Source organism: Cotesia glomerata, linkage group LG1 (genome assembly GCF_020080835.1).
Source record: "Cotesia glomerata isolate CgM1 linkage group LG1, MPM_Cglom_v2.3, whole genome shotgun sequence".
NCBI lineage: Eukaryota > Metazoa > Arthropoda > Insecta > Hymenoptera > Braconidae > Cotesia > Cotesia glomerata.
Genome location: NC_058158.1, coordinates 21,449,080 through 21,469,703, shown reverse-complemented (window position 1 = coordinate 21,469,703; position 20,624 = coordinate 21,449,080). Strand labels below are relative to the sequence as shown.

At 32.9% G+C, this 20,624-nt stretch overlaps 1 protein-coding gene across 1 annotated transcript; it reads right to left on the bottom strand.

Moving 5' to 3' along the window:
* Nucleotides 1–15,721: 15,721 nt before the first annotated feature.
* LOC123270358 lies at nt 15,722–20,293 on the bottom strand. Its single transcript, XM_044736398.1, has 3 exons — nt 19,715–20,293; nt 19,244–19,619; nt 15,722–19,053 (listed from the first exon to the last, which is right to left on the bottom strand). The coding sequence occupies exons 1-3, from the start codon at nt 20,291–20,293 to the stop codon at nt 15,722–15,724; spliced, it is 4,287 nt and encodes a 1,428-aa protein (XP_044592333.1).
* Between the last annotated feature and the right edge of the window lie 331 nt (nt 20,294–20,624).

Here is a 20,624-nt window from a genome sequence, read left to right as displayed (position 1 = left end):
TTTCGATAGAGGAAACGATTCTGAGCAGAAAACTAAGTCGTTACTGAAAATTTTGAGTAGTTTTTGAGTTGAATTTCAAAATTTAGTTGACCAATCAGATGCGAGATTTAACATTTAAAAAAAAATACAAAAGAATAAATAATAAAGGTGGCTGCGTCGCGATTTCCAACTTCACGTTTTACTTTTGTTTGATTGCTTTTTAAATAATTTCTAATTTTAAAGAGCTTAAACAAATGTAACCATAAAAATAAAATTAAATACTTAACTGGAAAATCAATTTTAAAATTTAAGGAAGCAATTGAATTAATGAATAGATAGATAATGAATGATAAAAATTAATTTCTAATGAGACAATTAAGAGAACAAAATCTATGCTACTTATAAGGTTAAAGACAGAGGATGTTAATAAAGAAAATAAAAAGGACAAAATACAGGAGTGTCTATCAGGATATTATAATGACTCTTATCAGGAAAATTAAAAAGACAAAATCTGAGCTTGCTTATCAAGATAATTTTAAAGGAATTTTATTAGGAAAATTAAAACAACAAAATCCAGACTGCTTATCAGGATATTTTTGGGGAAAATTAAAAGGACAAAGTTCAGGCTGTTTATCAACTTGTTATTATCAGGACTCTTATCAGAAAAATTAAAAGAACTAAATCAAATACTTCTGAGGATAATTTTAAGGACTTTTACCGGGCCGAGGACGAGGACGAATTCCAGCACCTTATCAAGGATTATTTTAAGGACTCTTTTAAAGAAAATTATAAGGAGATAAAATCCACGCTTCTTATCAGAACAATTATAAAAACTCTTATCAGAAGAATTAAAAGGATAACATCCAGGCTGCATATCGCGGTGTTATAAGGACTCTTACCTGGGAAGGTGTAAGGACAGGAAATCCAGGCTGCTTATCAGAATAATTTGAAGGACTTTTATCCGGCCGAGGACATAGACGACCGCCAAACTGCTTATCAGGATAGTTTTAAGGACTTTTAGCAGGAAAACAAACAGGAGAATGTCCAGGCTATTGATCAGTATAATAATAAGGACTTATCAGGTGGAGTACGAGTCCAAATTTCAGCGTGCTTATCAGATTAATAATAAAGACTCTTATCAGATGGAGTACGAGAATAATTACCAGGCTTCCTATGAGGATAACTAATATTACATTATAATGACTTTTATAATTAATAGCATTATTATATATAATAAAATTTTTATTAACATGAAATTTATAATGTCAGTGAACAAATCTATTATAAAAATTGTTCAAAATGTCCTCCATTATTTTGGATACAACACCGAAGACGCTTGACGAAGTTCGTTACGCAGTTATCGACCATCTCCTGTAGCCAATGATCTCACTCAGACGAAATCCGTGACTTTGTCGCGCAGAGTATCAACGTCGTCAATGGGATGACGGTAAACGTTGGCCTTCACATAGCCCCATAAAAAATAATCCCAACAGATTGAGATCTGGTGATCTTGGAGGCCAATTTATTATTCCACATCGACAAATGCGGCGATTCATAAAATTTGCATGAAGTCATGCTTGAAAAGCTCCTGCCATGTGAGCCGGAGCGCCCATCTTGTTAAGAAACCACATTTCTTCATAAATCCTCGCGGGGAGATTCCTGCTTCTCCGAAATTCTTGTTTGTAAATGTTGATCGAGAAAATCTACATATATTTCTGATGTTAAATTTTTCTTCGAATTCATGAGGACCAACCTATAATGAATTTTGTTGTTAGAACTTTACAAATCAAAATTGAATTATTATTATAATAAGACAATTATTATAATTGAATTCAATTTCTAATCGTGCGTTGTCCAAAGTGGATTCCTGCCCAGATGTGGAAATAGAAAACCAGTCTTGAGTGATTCCGAACAATAGTGCAGTGGGGATTTTCTTGAGCATACCAGTGGAAATTTCAGGTATTCCAAAACTTATTTCGACCAAAGTGACTTTCATCAGTAAACAGAATTTTTTGAAAAATCTTCATTGTTTTCAAAACGATTCAAGAGTTCCTGACAAAGAAGCCATACGAACTGGATAATCCTCAGGCTTCAACTCTCTTGAACTCGTTGATATTAATATTGCGTGAAGCTTTACAAAATCTTTCAACGTTCGTTGCACGGTGCCATAAGACAAAATTCAATTGCTGAGAAACTCCACGAATACCGATCTCTGCGGATCTTCTTGAACAGCCTCAATGAGAGAAATCGATTTATGAATATTTAAATCCTTCAGTAAGTTATTAGATGTAATGATAGATACACGGCGAATTAATTAATTGACATAAATAAAAGATGAGCGATCGCAACGCGAACATAGCAGTAAGCGTACTCTTCTGTTCTAAATGAACGAATTAAAAATAGAAGACTAAAATGTAGGATACTAGCAAGATAATACGGAAGGACCATAAGAAGAATGATTAAAAGGATAATATGTAGAGATTTTGAACGCGTAGAAAACTTAAAATACTCGGAAGAATCAATTGATGATCAAATCTAGATTGTTAAAAAAAGAAAAAACGTTCTAAGAGCTAAATTGGGAGATAACATGAAGGCAAAAAAATTGAAAGCTTATTACGATCACATTCAGAATAAATTTAAACGATTAAACCGAAGGAAAATCCTGGGGATGATTTTACTGGATAAAGTTAAGGTTAAACTGCAGGAATTAAAAAAAAATTATAGGCTAGGTTTAGGAAGAATTGGTAAGATAATTAAAGAACAAAGTCAAGAAAAAGTAGCAGGATGAAATCCAGGTTGACTAGAAGAAATTAAAGCTATATTTCAAGGCTAGGTTTAGAAAACATTGGGAAAATTATTAAATGGTCCAGATCAAAATGGATTATCAGGATTATTTCCTGGATAGTATTGAGAGGCTAGTTAAACAAAAGGACGATTTGAAAAATTATTTACAGAATAATATCCAGGTCAACCTTTAGGAGTAAAAATTATTTCATCAAGTTTAGATTAAAAGACAATTGACCGGATATTCGAAAGGACACAATCTGGAGGCTAATAAAATCGAATTAGAGAAATTCTTTGAGGTTAATTATAAGAGTATTGCTGGGAATCTCGCTCATAATCTCGCACGTGGTTTCGGTCGTGGCCTTGATCCTGATCTCGCTCGTAGTCTCGTTCGTGGTATCGCTAGTGGTCTTGCTCGTGGTCTCGGATCGTGCTCTCGGCTCTTGGTCTCGCTCATGATATCACCTTCACATGATCTCGCTTCGTAGTCTCAAGCTCGTAGTCTCGCTCGTGGTCTCGCTCGTGGTCTCGCTCATGATCTCGCTCATGATCCTCGCCTCATGATCTCGCTCGTTGTCTCGAGACAAGAAATGGTAATTTTTATCCTTCATTACGTATCCATTCATTGAATTCAATTGCTTCCTTTAAATTTTAAAATTAACTTCTCCAGTTAAGTATTTAATTTTATTTTTAAGGTTACGCTATTTGTTTAAGCTATTAAAAATTAGAATTAATTAAAAAAGTAATCAAACAAAAGTAAAACGTGAAGTTGGAAATCGCGACGCAGCCAATTTTATTATTTATTCTTTTGTATTTTTTTCTAAATGTTAAATCTCGCATCTGATTGGTCAGCTGCAAAATTTTGAATAACTCAAAAACTACTCAAAATTTTCAGTAACGACTAAGTAGTTTTCTGCTCAGAATCGTTTCCATCTATCCAGAAATATTTTCGCTGTAAAAGTAATTTTGGGATCACCCTGTATATAAATATATAAAATACTAATGAAAAATTGATGTAGGTACTCAAATGAAAGGTCTTCGATGAGTGTAACATCGGGATAAAGAGCTTATATCTTAAAAATGTCAATAGTTCACGAGATACAAGGTCATTTCTCAATTATATGTCTAGAGATAGAGCATTTTCGAATGCAACCTAAATACTTATCATCATGAATTGACCATCGATGAGAATAATATGAAACCTTGAAAAGGCACAAATTCAAGTCAAGTCCTTTGCAATGACACTAAATTTCACTAAAAAAATCGATTTCATCATATGACTATCCAGAAGACAAAATTGTTCTTATTATCTTAATAATATAAATTATTATTATTATTATTTGATTATTTTGTTTTTTTAATTGTTTAAAGTCGCATAAACTACTAAGGTCATGAACGACTACGGTAGGGGATAAACTTTTTGAGATTTGAACTCGTTTTATTTTTGGGCTGAGCAGAATAATACACTTAAATATTGAAAATATTCATTGGTGTACGCCGGACTCGAACCCGGTCCAATGCTTTGGTAAGCAAGGGCCGGATCCGATAGGGCTACTGCGCGCCTTATTTGATTATTATTGTTGCTTTAACTACTATTGTCTGAAAATCATGTCCTTATGAAAATCATGTATCTGCCACAGGAATGTATCATGTGGCACCCCTAATTTTTTTTTTCGGTGTGTAGGATTTAAACCTCCAGCATATATCGTGTGGAACCATTCCTAAACTATTATAGGAATGGTTCTCCATAAACTTATGGAAACCATTCCTATAATGGTATAGTGAATAGTTCCCATAATTTCTTTCTTTCCCTGTCAACAGTGTTTATGTGGCTTTTATGATTATTATTCTACTCTCATTCATATTTATTTAGTGGTATGCCAATGACAATTTGAGTTTATCTATATTCATTATTTACACAAACATCAATAACTATTTTCTACTGGAAGCTAATATAATACGATCTTCTGTGTGAACTTTGAGTAAGTAATCTTCTGTTCTAAATCTGTGAAATCGATACTCCTGTAAAGCTACATTATACATCATCTTGTAATTAGTTTCTGAATCACAGCATAATGATTAGGCCTCTACAATTACAAAAGATTATCAATGCAGTTACAGGTTCTAATTCCTTTATGAAGTACATAATCAACCCTAAATAAGATCTGCCGTCCAGTAAGTACTGAATCGCATTCGATTGGGTTTGTAACTCCCTCTGAATACATTGTTGAGGCACAAACAATTTGCTATTTATTTTCATCAGTCTCAGGAGTACCGGTACACTCTCATGTTGATTATGTTCATAATATTTGGCGAATAAGATCTCGAAGGTTATCAGGAAGGGATTGCTGAAATTTTTACGTTCCTTAGACACTGTAACAATGATCACCAATTTTTTCGTTGATTTTAACTTTGATTTTTTCTTTTTCAAACAAAATTCTCAGAATACTTCCCTCTGGCAAATTCTTCTGCCGAGAACTTTGCTTTCGTGATATTTTCTGTAATGTGAAATTTGCAACTTGTGTATCTATATGACTTGTTCCCTTTGATTGATTTAAAAACAATCCATTCATGTTTTCATATTCATAACAATGTGATGACCATAACGGGCCAAGAATCTTCTCACACAATCTGGCAAATGAATAATTTGGGATGAGAATTAATCGAGCAGTAATGCCCTGAGTCCATAAAGTGCTTCAAAATCTTTGACAAATTTATGTAAAAATCTTCAGCTATTTCCTCAATTAAATCTTCTGTGACTTCATCTAAACTAAGCACTGCACATGCTGCAATCAAAAGTTTTGTAATGCTCAAAGTATTCATTCCTGTAAAACTCCCTTTAAAAATGGGAATCGAGTAATAATATGCCCATAATTTTAACTCTGAAACTTTCCAGTGTACAAGTTCGGTGATAGATCTAGGCATTCGATGGACAAACTTAGGGGGTTTAATTGAAGTTAACCTATTATAGATTGTATCTATCACGTCGTATAATGAGTATAGCTCCGCTCGGTATTGAACATCGAAGAGTAGCGTTAAAATTTTTTTAATAACCCCCCCTTCAACTGCATGCATTCTATCTACAGCTAACCCTCCAATAAAATCTGGTACATAGATCGATAAAAATGTTGGTCCTTTGACACCCATAATAGGGTTATCTTCCGTTGCTAATCTGGCCCACTCAATGCAGTTTATTGACGTTCTCATATCTAATATTTGTTGATACGGATAAACATGTGTGAACCCAGCTTCAGTATTAAAAGTTTCACCTCTTATACAACAAGTCATACAACCATATTCACCGTTGAATTTTTTAAAATTCAGAAAGTCTGATTTAGCAGGAGTATCAGCAGTTCCAGCAATAATAATTCCTCTTACTGTAATTGTTTCATACTCATTAGGTATATTAACAGTAATGCCATTAACAAGTTTTAATAATTGAGGTTCGAATTTACTCATAAATAAATTAGGATCAGGTTTATTTTTTCCGAACCACAATCCTAAAAGTCATGTATTTTCTATCAACTTGCGAATTTTGAAAGGAAGTTCATTGATTGTCAACAAAAAAGGAGACATGCTAATTTTAGACGATTTGAAAACAGGAATACCATCCGTATACCAGCTGAATGACAAATTTCTTGGATCTCGTAAGAATCCATTGTTGAACCAGGATTGATAAATGGAACCATCATAAATGTCTGAGATTTTATTTTGATTTACTAATCTTTGAAAACGGTGTTGCAGCGAGTTAAAAAATCCTGTTTTTTTAAACATATCTCTAAGCTGTTTTATAACATCAAGAATAATAAAATAAGATGGTTTTTTCCTTGGACATGATGGACACCTATGATTCTCCGTAAGTAATTCTCGATTACATGAAGAGCAATAAAAATGTTTCTTGATATTATTAGTTTTATGAAGAGAAAAGAATTTTTTAAATTTGAACAAACTGTTCTTTTTTAAGTTTTGAGGTGGGCAATGTAAATTAATAACTTGAATAATATCTTCAATAGCAGTCATCGTGAGATGATGTTTAACTAAAATAGTTAATATCAAGAGCATACTGTCATTGACTCTCAATGAAGCATCATTGTACAACGGTTGATCATCGTCAATGCGGTTGTAATTATCATTATCATTATCGTCATCACTATCTTCATCTTCAGAAACTGAGTCATCACTGCTAATATCTTGTTGGTCCTCATCAGAGGTTCTACTATTATTGTCGCCATCTTGTTGATTTTCATGATTAGAATTATTATCATCGTCATTATCATTAATATTTTCATTAATCTCCCTGTAACAATGCACAAAAATGAATATAAATCTTTTAAATATGAGTAAAAGACCCATGATGCCCAATTTATAAATTTCCGAGTTTTTCATTTTTTTTTCTCAAAAAATTTATAAAACTTTAAATTTTGAAAATATTTTTTTTTGTACGAGTGATCATATCTTTTTAAAAAAATTAGTGTAAGATAATCTTTTTATTTAAGATTACTTTAAATTTTATTTTTAGCTTAAAAAAAAGTTCAAAATTAATTCAAGTGCTTTGTGTACTTTTTTTAGTAAATAATACAATATCAAACTATTTAATAGATACACACAAAAAACAAATTTCTTGCGCCAAAAAAATTTTAAGGAAAACAAAAATTATTTTTGAGCAAGAAAAAATTTTCTTGGCTCAAGAAAATTTTCTTGACTCAAGAAACTTTAACTTCATTCAAGAAATTTTCAACTTTCCTTAATATTTTTTTAAGCCAAGAAAATTTACATTTCAGTCAAGAATTTTTTTTTTTCAGTGTAGTTTTCTTTATCAAAATTCTAAACAACATGGTGATAATCTATTAGTAAATAAATTCTTAACGCCTAAATGGAAATGATCAACTTATAATGTCGACTATTTTTAATAAGTAGCTACTACTTTATCAAGGTGCATTGGATCATTAAATCAAAAAATTTAGTTAGCTTGAAGAGTATAGAAAGTTTTATGTGTATTTTTTTCCAGGCTTAGATTGTTATTATATTTATTTAACGAAAATTTTCCAAAATATGAAATAACTTCTAAGAAAGATGACTTTATTTTAATAACCTTCTATGAAGATGTGATCTCTAAAATTAGTATACCGTATTAAAATTTGTATTTTAAAAGCAGAATACTTCTTTGCTTTGTATAACTTATAATTAGAGTCAGGAAGTTAGCCCTGCTAAAAAAAGCACGAGACAGATTTTTATAACGACAATTTTGATTGACTGGGAGAATATTTGAATAAATTGTTAAATTCGATAAAAACAATTGAAAAATATAGATTAAGAACAATTTTAAGTATTAAAATAATATTTGTAATTGATTTCTGACATTCTTCGCAAATAAAGTATAAAAAAACATTATTTTTACTCAAAAAAAAAAAACAATGGAGATAAAATTTAGAATAATATGAAATAGGATATTTCGGAGGTTGTTTTTAAGGACATATAAAGGATTGTTTGCAAAACGATATTTAGGCTGGTAAGCAGCATGGACAGTAAGGTTAAGATATCTTGGTGGTGAAACTCATGCAAGAGGATAATCGGACGGATATCGCGCTGAACATTGCGCTGACGGTCTTGCTAGAATCTCGTTGACGGTCTCGCTGGATATCTTGCTTAATATCGCGCTGACGATCTTGTTGGATATCGCACTGACGGTCTTGCTAAATATCTTGCTTGATACCGCGCTAAAAATCTCGCTGGATATCTTGGTTGTTATCGCACATACGGTCTCGCTGACGGTCTCGCTGGATATCTTGCTTAATATCGCGCTGATGATCTCGCTGGATATCGTGCTGGCAATCTCGCTGGATATCTCGTTGATGATTTCGCTAGATATCGCGCTAATGATCTCACTGGATATCTCGGTTGATATCTCGTTGACGTTCTCGCTGGATATCTTGCTTGATATCGCGCTGACGGTCTCGCCAGTCATCTCGATCTATGTCGTGCTGGATATCGCGCTGACGGTCTCACTAGATATCTCGCTGCATATTGCACTGACGGTCTCGCTGGATATCGCGCTGACGCACTCGCTAAGGGTCTCGCTGACGGTCTCTATGGATATCGCGCTGACGGTCTCACTGGATATCTTGCTTCGAATCACGCTGATGATGTCGCTGAATATCGCGCTGACGGTCTCACTCGATATCTCGGTAGATATCGCGCTAGAGATATCTCGCGTGAGATCATCAGCGCGATGTCATGCAAGATATCCAGTGAGACCGTCAGCGCGATATCCAGTGAGATCATCAGCACGATGTCATGCAAGATATCCAGTGAGACCGTCAGCGCGATATCCAGTGAATCATCAGCGCGATGTCATGCAAGATATCCAGTGAGACCGTCAGCGAGATATCCAGCGAGATCATCAGCGCGATGTCATGCAAGATATCCAGTGAGACCGTCAGCGCGATATCCAGGGAGATCATCAGTGCGATGTCATGCAAGATATCCAGTGAGACCGTCAGCGCGATATCCAGGGAGACCATCGATGAGATATCAACCGAGATATCTAGCGAGATCGTCAGCGCAATATCCAGCGAGATCATCAGCGCGATGTCATGCAAGATATCCAGTGAGACCGTCAACGAAACATAAACCGAGATATCTAGCGAGATCGCCAGCGCGATATCCAGTGAGATCATTAGCACGATGTCATGCAAGATATCCAGTGAGACCGTCAGCGCGATATCCAGTGAGATTATCAGCGCGATGTCATGCAAGATATCCAGTGAGACCGTCAGCGAGATATCCAGCGAGATCATCAGCGCGATGTCATGCAAGATATCCAGTGAGATCGTCAACGAGATATCAACCGAGATATCTAGCGAGATCGCCAGCGCGATATCCAGCGAGATCATCAGCGCGATGTCATGCAAGATATCCAGTGAGACCGTCAGCGCGATATCCAGGGAGACCATCGATGAGATATCAACCGAGATATCTAGCGAGATCGTCAGCGCAATATCCAGCGAGATCATCAGCGCGATGTCATGCAAGATATCCAGTGAGACCGTCAGCGCGATATCCAGCGAGATCGTTAGCGCGATATCAACCGTAATATCCAGTGAAATCACCAGCGCGATATCCAACAAGATCGTCAGCGTGATATCAATCAATATGTCCAGCGAGATCGTCAGCGTGATATCGAGTGAGACCGTCAGCGCGATATCCAGCGAGATCATCAGCGCGATTCAAAGCAAAATATCCAGCGAGACCGTCAACGAGATATCCAGCGAGACCGTCAGTGCGATATCCGTCCGATTACCCTCTTGCATGAGCGTGACCACCAAGATATCTCAACCTTGCTGTCCATGCTGCTCACCAGTCTAAATATCGCATTGCGAACAATCCTTTATATGTCCTTCTAAATATCCTCGGAAATATCCTATTTTATATCATTATAAGTTTTATCAACATTTTTTTTTTGAGTAGAAATAATGTTTTCTCATACTTTATTTGCAAAGAATGTCAGAAAACAATTATAAATATTATTTTAATACTTAAAATTGTTTTTAATCTATATTGTTCAATTGTTTTTATCGAATTTAACAATTTATTCAAATATTCTTCCAGCCAATCAAATTTGTCGTTACAAAAATCTTTCTCGCGCTTTTTTTAGCAGGGCTAACTTCCTGACTCTACTTATAATAATTTTACCAAAAAAAAAAATTAAAAAAAAAAGTGTAAAATTTAAATAACTGTTGTGACGATCAGATGCATTGCGTGAAATTTTTTATGCTCATTTGCATTTATAAAAATAAATATAAAAATCTTACATGTTACGTTGTATTATACAGCTCAATTATTTTTTCCAATAATAAGTTTAGCACTAGACAAATTCTTAGTTATTTAATTACTATTGATAAATTCATTAATATTTGGCATTTTAATAGTTATTATTTCCTTCAGTGTGAATATTTCTGCAAATAACTGTGACGACAATAGATGTATACATTCAAACGACAAGACAAATGAACATTTGTTTTCATTACATTGAATCAAAATATTTTTCTGAGATTATTTTTTAATTTTATGCAAATAACTGATTTATCATAGTTAGTGAACATAACGATTACCCTCGACATGAGCAAAAAACCCCGACAAAAGAAGTTGGCTCTTATTTGGTGGGTAGAATCGAAAGAAACTGATATTGTGCCACTTTTAAAAGTTCCAAAAAGATATAAGTTTGTTGGTGCAGATGGAGAATTAATTTGGAAAGATGAAAAAACTAAAAAGGAAACTAAAATTAAAATGAAAGTATTAGCGATAAACAGTAAGTATATTGACATAATTTTGCTTATAATGTGATGATTGATAAATCTTTACTAGCCTTACCATGATTTTTATCAAAATTATAGAAATTTACCTATTTTGCTCTCGAAATATTGAGAAAATAGTTCTTTTATTAATTTTTTTAAGATATACATCTAACTGTTATAATATTATTATTCAGTATAACTATAATATTTATTAAATTATTTCTAGCTGATCAAGAAGAGTTAGAAAAAATTAGTGTTAATTATAAAGGAGAGATAATTGATGAGTCTACAAAAATATTTTCATCTGATGTTTTTAAAAAAAAAAAAAGAAATCAAAGAAAATTCAAATTTAATTGATGGAATAAAAAATTCAAACAAAAAAAAAATTGAGGCTAAAATAATAAATGCAAAACCAATCCTCAGTAGAGCAAGAGCAAGTTTTACTGATAGTCAAAGTGAGAAATTCCCTAATCAATCCTTGGTCCAACCTAACTTAATTTCGAACACTCAAACTCAAAATTTCTCTCAAAGTTCATCATCTCGTAATTTTTATTAAATTTTAGAGACAGATAATTATGAGTTCCCCCCAGGACTTCCTTTTTGATTGAACCAGTTACTATAAATTTGATTAGCAATACAGCTAATAACAGTTATAAAAAAGATACCATATTACCTTGTTCTTCAACACTTTCTTATTCTCCCATAGAAGCAAAACAGACTACATGCTTAAACATGTCGTCCAGTCTTATTCCTATATCAAATTCAAAGCAAAGTAAGTTTGATTATTGATAATTATGTCAAATACCAGCTGTCCAAATAATTAAAAATCTTCTTTGTCATCACTACTCATTATTGTGATTTAAATTGTAGTTGCAACAGAACTAGAAGCTTCATATGTGCCAGAACAAAACAAAGAATGCTGTTTAAAAACTCAAAATGAAGCTCATTTCAACGGATTAATAAAAGTATGATTATTTTATTTATTTCTAAAATTTTAATTTTTTTTAAAATAATTTTAAATTTCTTTCTTCATTATTAAAATTTTCTCTCTGCTAATTACAAGAAGTTTAAAGAGTGTTTTTTAACTCAAATTTTAATAACCTTACATTTTGATTCTTTAAATTCTTTTTTGATTCTGTCTTCAGATTAATTCTTTTTTATAGCTAACATAAAGATTTGTGAATAAAGAAATTTCTTTTTCTTTAAGCTTTTATAAGTAGTAAAGTATCACTTTTCTAATTAATAATTATATGAGCAACAAAGTATATTAATTTTTCTTTTCTTTACATAGGTTCCAAAACATTACTTTAAGAAAGAAGAGAATAATGTAAATAAAAGGCTTTATTCTTAACGAAAATTCTCTAGCACTTTTAAATTTGAGACATCGATATTAAAATTTCTTAATTTTAGGTTGAAGTAGCTCCAAACACAAATTTATTTATGCAGGAAGAAACGAAACTACGGATCGAATCAGTTGCAGAAAACAACTGGCGTGCGTTGGTAGGAGAAGCATTGGAAGAAATATATGGTGAAAATATAATTAACTATTCAGCCGAGGGAAAAGGACCAGATTCACGCCCGGCTATCGATCATCGAGTATTTAAAGGATTATTTCGTAAATATTATTATCTGTTACTTATTGTTTACCCTGCAAATATTCAATATCTAACTGATTTGTAGAGTACAATAATTTCGTTTTTCTTGGCTACTTACAAGTTAATTTTACTTCAAAGAACAATATTTTTTTATTTTATGAATTTGTAATATAATTAATATTATTAATTAATTAACATTTCGCTTCATATTTTGTTAAGACATAGGAACTTAAAGGCTTTATTTTGTCCTTTTTCCTATTCTTTGAGGTATTGAAAAATTTTAATTCACTTTAACTTAATTTCTAGAATGGGCGAAGAGTATTGCGACAGAAGAAATAACCTCCAAAAAATTCGTAAAAAGCATACTTCATAAGTGTTCTAATAAGCGTAAGTATGCGGTTACGGATAACTAAGAAAAAGAAAATCAGAAACAGAAGTGCAGTAAGTTTAAATACCACTGACTGACTACATACATACACTGTAAAAAATTTGCGGAGTGAATGAGGAGTGAATGATTTTTACTTAATTTTTATTAATAATAAAATTCACTCCGCATTCACTTTCAAAATGAATGAATTTAGAAATAAATAAATTTTTATAAAGAAAATATTTTTATAAACCTTTTTTATATTTAATTATTAAAAATTTTCAAAAATATATATATATATATATATATACTAGCAGCCCGGCCCGCTTCGCTGGGCGTCAGTCAAAATGACTAAAGTTTTTGTTATAATTTTTTATTTTATAATGATCAATTAATTTTTAAGTTCGAACAATAAGTTCAATACAATAATAATAAACCTAGAACAATAACTAAAATTAATAAAATCATAAGTAATAAATTTTGCATTATTCATCGTAGAGTTCGTTTTCTTCTTCTCGCTTTTCCATTGGTTGAAGATTTCCACCGACACCCATATATAAATTAGTTAGATCAATATCGTCTTTTTCCCTAATAAGAAAACAAATTGGACTCATTGGATTTACACGAAAGAAGGTTCTGTGTAACGCAATTGCATTGTAAAGATGAATAACCTGAAAATTATAACTTAAAATGAGTATTGTCCATTTAGTAAAATAAATTAATTGATCTTCTACCTGATTTTCATGGAATTTAAGTATGAAAAGATCAGAATAATCATTTAACATCATTAGATAATTGATGCCAATTCGTTCAATGACAAACATAAAATATTTTCTGTTGGCAGATGTTCTAATGCCAATTATCTCAGATATAACGCCAGTTAACCTTATTAAGATAAAAATTCTCAATAATTGTTGAATTATGATTTAATAATACTAACACGACATTTTTTAATAAGCTCATTTAGTTTAATCCCGAGCAATATCTCATTAATGAATTTTTTTTAATCAATGAACTCACCGGTAAACTTGATTCACTTGAAATATTCGTCCTTGTCCGATCGCTGCCATTTTCCAATTTTATTTTAACAAAAATAAATTGTGCAAAATGTTCAAATATTGCTGATCTTAAATATTTTTAATTTTTACACGTCAAATGTTAATTATTTTTAAGATGTTTATTAGTATGAACACAAAGATTACTTAAGCAGTATTTATGTATGTTTAAATATAATACTATCTGTTTAATAATAAAATTATAGTTACCATAGTAACAGAATTAACGTAACTACGGTAATTAATTAAATATGCTAAATTAACACATAGAAAATTTAAAATTAAGTTATATGTTAGATTTCATTTCTTCTAAATCCTTTGAAGTAAATTTTAGATCTAATAAAAATGAAAGAATGCATCAACAATAAATATTAGTAATTTAATAATTTTCATAATAAATAATGCGTAAATTCATCATAATCTTTACTCAATATTTATTACGGAGTATGATTGCAAGAAAAATATACTTTTTGCTGCCCACAGCTCTTTCATTTCTTTTTGCTTCTGCAGTCTTTTCGATTTCTCCATTAAAGGTTTAACTTCCGGAAAACTTAAAAGAGTATTTTCAAGTGATTGACGAAGTGACAACTACAATAATAAAAAAATTTCAATAAAAAAATAATGTTAATTAAAGTTGATAAATTTTTATTTTTCTACCTGTCTGATTGAGCCAAATGCATATAATTTATTATTGAAAACTTGTGAACATGTTCCTATTGATTCTTTAAAAGGTCCATTACGAATAAAGAATTTTGTGGCGGTTGTACATGAAATTTCCATCGTTTCTTCGGTTTCCGAAACGTAATCTAAGAATGATGTTATTTTTCTTTAATTTTAGTAATTCAAAACAACTCATACACGTTATTGTAATGTTGAAGAATTAAGAACTCAAAATTATAATTTACTTTTTAACACTTACCTATTATTTGATTTGTGATGCTATATGACCAATTTTTTGCACCAAATGCTTCGTTTGCGCAAATGCACAATTTTTCAACACTTAGCAATCCAGACATTATTAATATTTATATTTAAAAAATGCGAAAATTATTATAAAAGATAAAAGGTTAAAATTATAAGATATATAATGTTAAAATAAAACTCGATTTTCTTCCAAAAATAAAATGATAAGATAATGGTAAATCTATGATAATAATTTTTTTTAATTAATAGCTGTCAAAAAAGTTAAATAAAATTATTTTTGTCTAGTATAAATGACAGTTACGAATGTCAGAGTAGACTCGTTTGTTTTTATTAAAAAAAATATAGGTTGTATTAATCAGTAAATAGAACAGGTTTATATTCTATATTCGATAAATTTTTAAAGTTTTAAAATAAAATATATAGTGATAGCTACGTTACATAACTATCGATATTATCTGAAAATAATTTTACTCACAAATAAATTCTATTAATTAATCAAACTGCTTTGATAAAAAAATTTTCATGTTTAATATAAAAAAATCTTGAGCCAAGAAAATAATTTTGAAGAATTTACTTGTTTTGAATCAAGCCGAAAATTTTCTACATAAAGAACGATTAACTTGAACTCATAAAAATATTTTAAATAAAAAATTAATCAACTTGATTCAAGAAAATCAAATTCTTTAAATTATTAAGACTTTGAAGAGAAATCTTTGTAGTTGTTTATCGCAACGCTTGATGATGAACAATATTTTTTGTTTTTCCATCCGGAGAGAAAATGAACAGAGCCGATGGTTTACCAACTCTCGAGCATGCTACATACAACTGCCCATGAGAGAAACACGACAATTCTAGGTTGATTCCACAAACTTCTAACGATTGCCCTTGCGACTTATTAATCGTCATGGCGAATGCAAGTCGAACTGGAAACTGAATACGTTTAAATTGGAACGATAAGTCAGTGAGAATCATCGGTATTCTGGGAATCAGAACATCCTCATCTTTGAATTTTCCTGTTATTATCGTTGCTTCAATTAAGTTGTTCATTAGCTTCTTAACAGCAAGTCTTGTACCATTGCACAGTTTCGGTTGGTTTAAATTACGTAGCATAATTATCACTGAGCCAACTTTGAGTTGCAAATTATGTGGTGGTATACCTGGTACATCTAACGAATTCAAAAATTCAATTGGGTAGTTGACGGCTTCATCTGGATCGGTAGTGCAATCGATTGACTTAAATGAATATAGTTGGCCATCAATTTGACGTTGAATTTCACTATTTAAATAATCGACATCCTTATTTCTGGCTGCCAAAATGGCTCGTTCGCTCAACCAAGCATGATTGTGATGATTTGCACCAATATTAGGAAATACTTTTGCAATTAATTCATCTTTTGACTTTGTTAACTGACAAAAATCTGCAGGAAATGAAATAAAGCCAGTAGAATCGTCAATCGGAATATTTCCATTTCCAATATCTAATAACTGTTTGGAAAACACTTCTGCTGAGATGTCATTTTGTAATGCAACTCGCATATTTGTCGTTAACTTTATAGTTTTAACATATTTCCATAAATTTGATGATTTCAAGCAAGCATTTATTTCATCAGCAGCTGTCGATCTTGAAATAACGGGTAGTGTTTGGCGAAAATCACCGGCCAAAAGAATTATAGTACCACCAAACAGACTCTGGTTACTGCGTAAATCTTTTAAAGTTCGATCAAGTGCCTCCAATGCTCGTTTGTGCGCCATAGTACATTCATCCCAAATAATTACTTTACAATTTTGTAGTACTCTCGCCATTGCTGATTTTTTAGAAATGTTACACGTCGGATCATCTATTGTTTGCAAATTTAGGGGCAGTTTGAATGCAGAATGAGCTGTTCGTCCACCTTCTAGCAATGTAGCAGCGATCCCAGATGATGCGACGGCCAGTGCAATTTGATTTTCTGCTCGAACCGAAGCTAAAATTAATGAAATTAAAAACGTTTTGCCAGTTCCACCAGGTGCATCGAGGAAAAAAATTCCCCCATTATTTTTGTTGACTGCTTCCATCAAAATGTCGTATGCGGTTTTCTGCTGCTGATTCAAGAGTGAGACCGTCGTTCGTACTAATTGGCTCAAAGCATCTCTATCGTATTGGTGTTCTCTTTCAAATTCTCGATTGAATGCATCATGCATGAGACGATTTGGTGCTGACATTCCTAAATCACGCAGCGTTTTGCCGGACATCAACAGACACAAATCTTCTATTAAAATCAATGTCTCGTTGTAGATCTCTTCGTTAAATTCAAGCTCGTAGTTTGCTGTCATTGTACGCACTCGATGCAGAATGTCCTCAGCCGTACTATCTTTATATTTGTCCCATAAATGAGGTGGGCTTGAAGGAAAACATGTTGAAATAATAATAGCAAATAGTGATCGAATTTGATGCGCGGTTGAAGAAATAACAGCATCGGCGAGTGTGTAATCCCAATGATTATCATCCTCGAGTAAATTTAAACGCTGACAGGCTTCTCGATATGTCGCACACAATTCACCGTTGACAGTTCGTAAAGATTGGAATGAAGTCGGTCCACGAACATTAATCAACAACAAACGCAGATAAAAACATTCGTTATTGTTCGGGTGAACTGTATAAATGCGTCCTAATGCGTCGGTTGAATACACATCCGGATATCCAGGAACAGGCTTTCCGTTTTTCCGACGATGGAATTGTTTCGACGATGCATTCCATGTAAAATATCTCGGCATCTCTGAGTAAAACAATGTTTTTGCAAATGGATCTTTTGTGCACATTTCAAAAAAGCTTGTAAGCGTTGTCGTCGGTGGTTTTTCGGCTTTCTGTGCAGCGTTTGCTTCGGTAAAGTAAACTCGTTGTCCATTTTCCAGATGCACAGCTAAATGAGTTACAGTAGGATAACGTTCGTGAATAGGGAATGAAAAAATTCTCCAAATTGCCTCATTACTGCTGACATATCTTCCCATTTGATATCTTGAAACTTCATCGTTAGGATCTAGGGTTTCAACTTCAAATACCGCCATGTCAGTGCCTTTCAACGTATACTTGCAAATATACTTGATGGAGTTGACGGAATTACAGTACTCAACATTGCAATGTGCTTTGAATGTTTTAGAAAGCAATAGTGAATACGGAACAATCCAGCTGTTGTCCACTAAAACATTTTGATTTTTCACCTTTAATATTAACGTTCTACCGTTATTTTCTGCAGAGCGTCGACGATACAGGGGGTAGCCATCATTGCCTGTGATTGTATCAGCCAACAAAGCACGTGGAAAACGTTTGGAGCATTTGTTCTCGATCATGCATGGTGACTCCTTGTTGTGACTCTCACACGGTCCATGAATCATGGTTGTCGTCACTACTTTATACAACTCTGGGTCCGTTTCTGAATCAGGAATTTCAGCGCAAATAATGGCATCAACTTCGTCCGGCCTTATTTTCTCACTCATCCATAGGAGGATATGTGCATGAGGCAGTCCTCTTTTCTGCCACTCCACAGAATACATCCAACATCGTACATCTCCAAAGACATGATATTTTGTGATGAAGTTCATGAGTGACTTAAGTTTCTGCTTGAATACTCGTGCTGTAATATCATGGCGATCGCTAGATGATTGTCCGGGTAGTAATAGTTGGGTGATTTCTTCCCATTTTGGATTACACGTAAAAGTGATAAATAAGTCTGGTCTACCGTACTGGCGCACGTAGGTCATTGCATCTTGCGCGTACTCGTGCATGTGTCTCGGGCTTCCAACATATGTCGCTGGTAAAATGGTTAGCCGACCGATGTTGTTTGGATCTTGATCTACATTCATAGCATCACGGAGATGAATGTATTCTTCCGAACGCAGCTTTTTTTGATTTAATCGTATATATGTCAAACGTTCTGTTTCAACTTTGACATACATATCAACAACAAATTGGTGAAACAATCTGCGACACTTCAGTATATGATTATCCATGTTCTGGCGAATCATCAAACGATGAGCATAAAAATTCATGGAGCTAACCTTTTTGTTAGTTTCTTGCCCTGTAAGTGAATAATGGACTCTTATTAGAGATGAAATTAAAATATAAGTGACAACATTACTAAGTACCAGTTAATGGATTAATCATCTTAATCAAAAAATGATATCCATCTTCTCCTCTCGAAAATATTAGCGGATATTGCAATGCATCATATGAACGATGGGTTTCAGAGATGCGCCGAAGGTTATTACCATCACGCCGTCTAACCACAATGTCGCGAGTTTCCAAATTCTCTCCAACAACTACAATAGCTACTTCATTCAACGTCGGTGCATTAAAGCGTCTTTCATGTTCACCTGCTGGTCTTTTATCTGCTCTGATCACTATCTTATAATCATCCGAAGGCATCATTTCTAGTGCAGTCTTGAACAATTTAACTAATTGATTGTGTTCATGCAAGAGCTGTTGCAGTTGTGTAATAATTTTCCGCTTTACCGTTCGATTGACGGTACAACGCCGATTGATTTCACTATCAGAATTACCGAGAAAATAAATTTGAAGAAATTTGTGATCAGCATTTGCTGGTGGCAACAGCGCTCCTGTCCGATGATGAATTTGGCCTTGAATCTGTAAGTAAAGACATAATTTATGAGCCTGGATAAGATAATGAGAATTATTAATGCTTATGTATATAAAATGTGTTTCTTCCGAAAAGAATTTACCTTGAAAGTAGGGTTGAAGCCTCGTTCTTCAGTTATATTTGCCCCAAATGATGTCATTTGAAAAGAACTATTGTACCTTTGAATATTCTGTAAAAAATGTTTGGACTGAGTTCCTTGGTAAGAAAGCAGTGATGCTAGTGGTTCTAGGGGCGATAGTAATTGTGGTAATTTCACTTTTCCGCTTGCGCAACATAATCCTGGCGATTCATGTCGAAATCTCAATGCATCACAATATTGACAAACGGTGTTCATCATTCCAAAGTCAACCGCGATATCAGCAGCGTAGTTGATTGTTGGATCGTATCTGAACGCCAACCGCTCATATTGAACTATCCTTTTAGGTTGTCTGTTTTGTCGACGTTCTAAATTATTTCGTGTGTAACTTGAAATAGATCGTGTAGAAATTGACTGTTTCCGTTGTTCTTGAGTCATCATTGATCGTGATTCAGTAATTCTTATTTGATTTGCTTCCAAACGCTGTTGACGGTGTTCCTCAGGTTCATTATTAACTCGATATTTATGATTCCGATTGTTGTTATGAGTACGGCGACCGATATTTCGACGTTTTACTGTTGGCATCTTTTTGAAATCATCAAAATACTAACTGAAGTCAATTAGATATTTAAATATACCAAACCATTAGATTTTACAGCCTTTAATTGATGAAAATATAATTATTACCGACATCACAATAAAATATCACCTTTAAAATAATTTTTTGAAACAAACTTTTAATATATTTAATGGTTAGTTTTTTGTTATTATAAAAACACGTGACAACAGAACTGTCAAGCTAAACGTCACTTTTTTATTAAAATCTTATCAAAACTTTTTCGAAAATTTTTTTTTGTACAAACCTTATCCTGACAGTTCTGAATTTAAAACTGTATTTGAAGAATATGAATTTTTT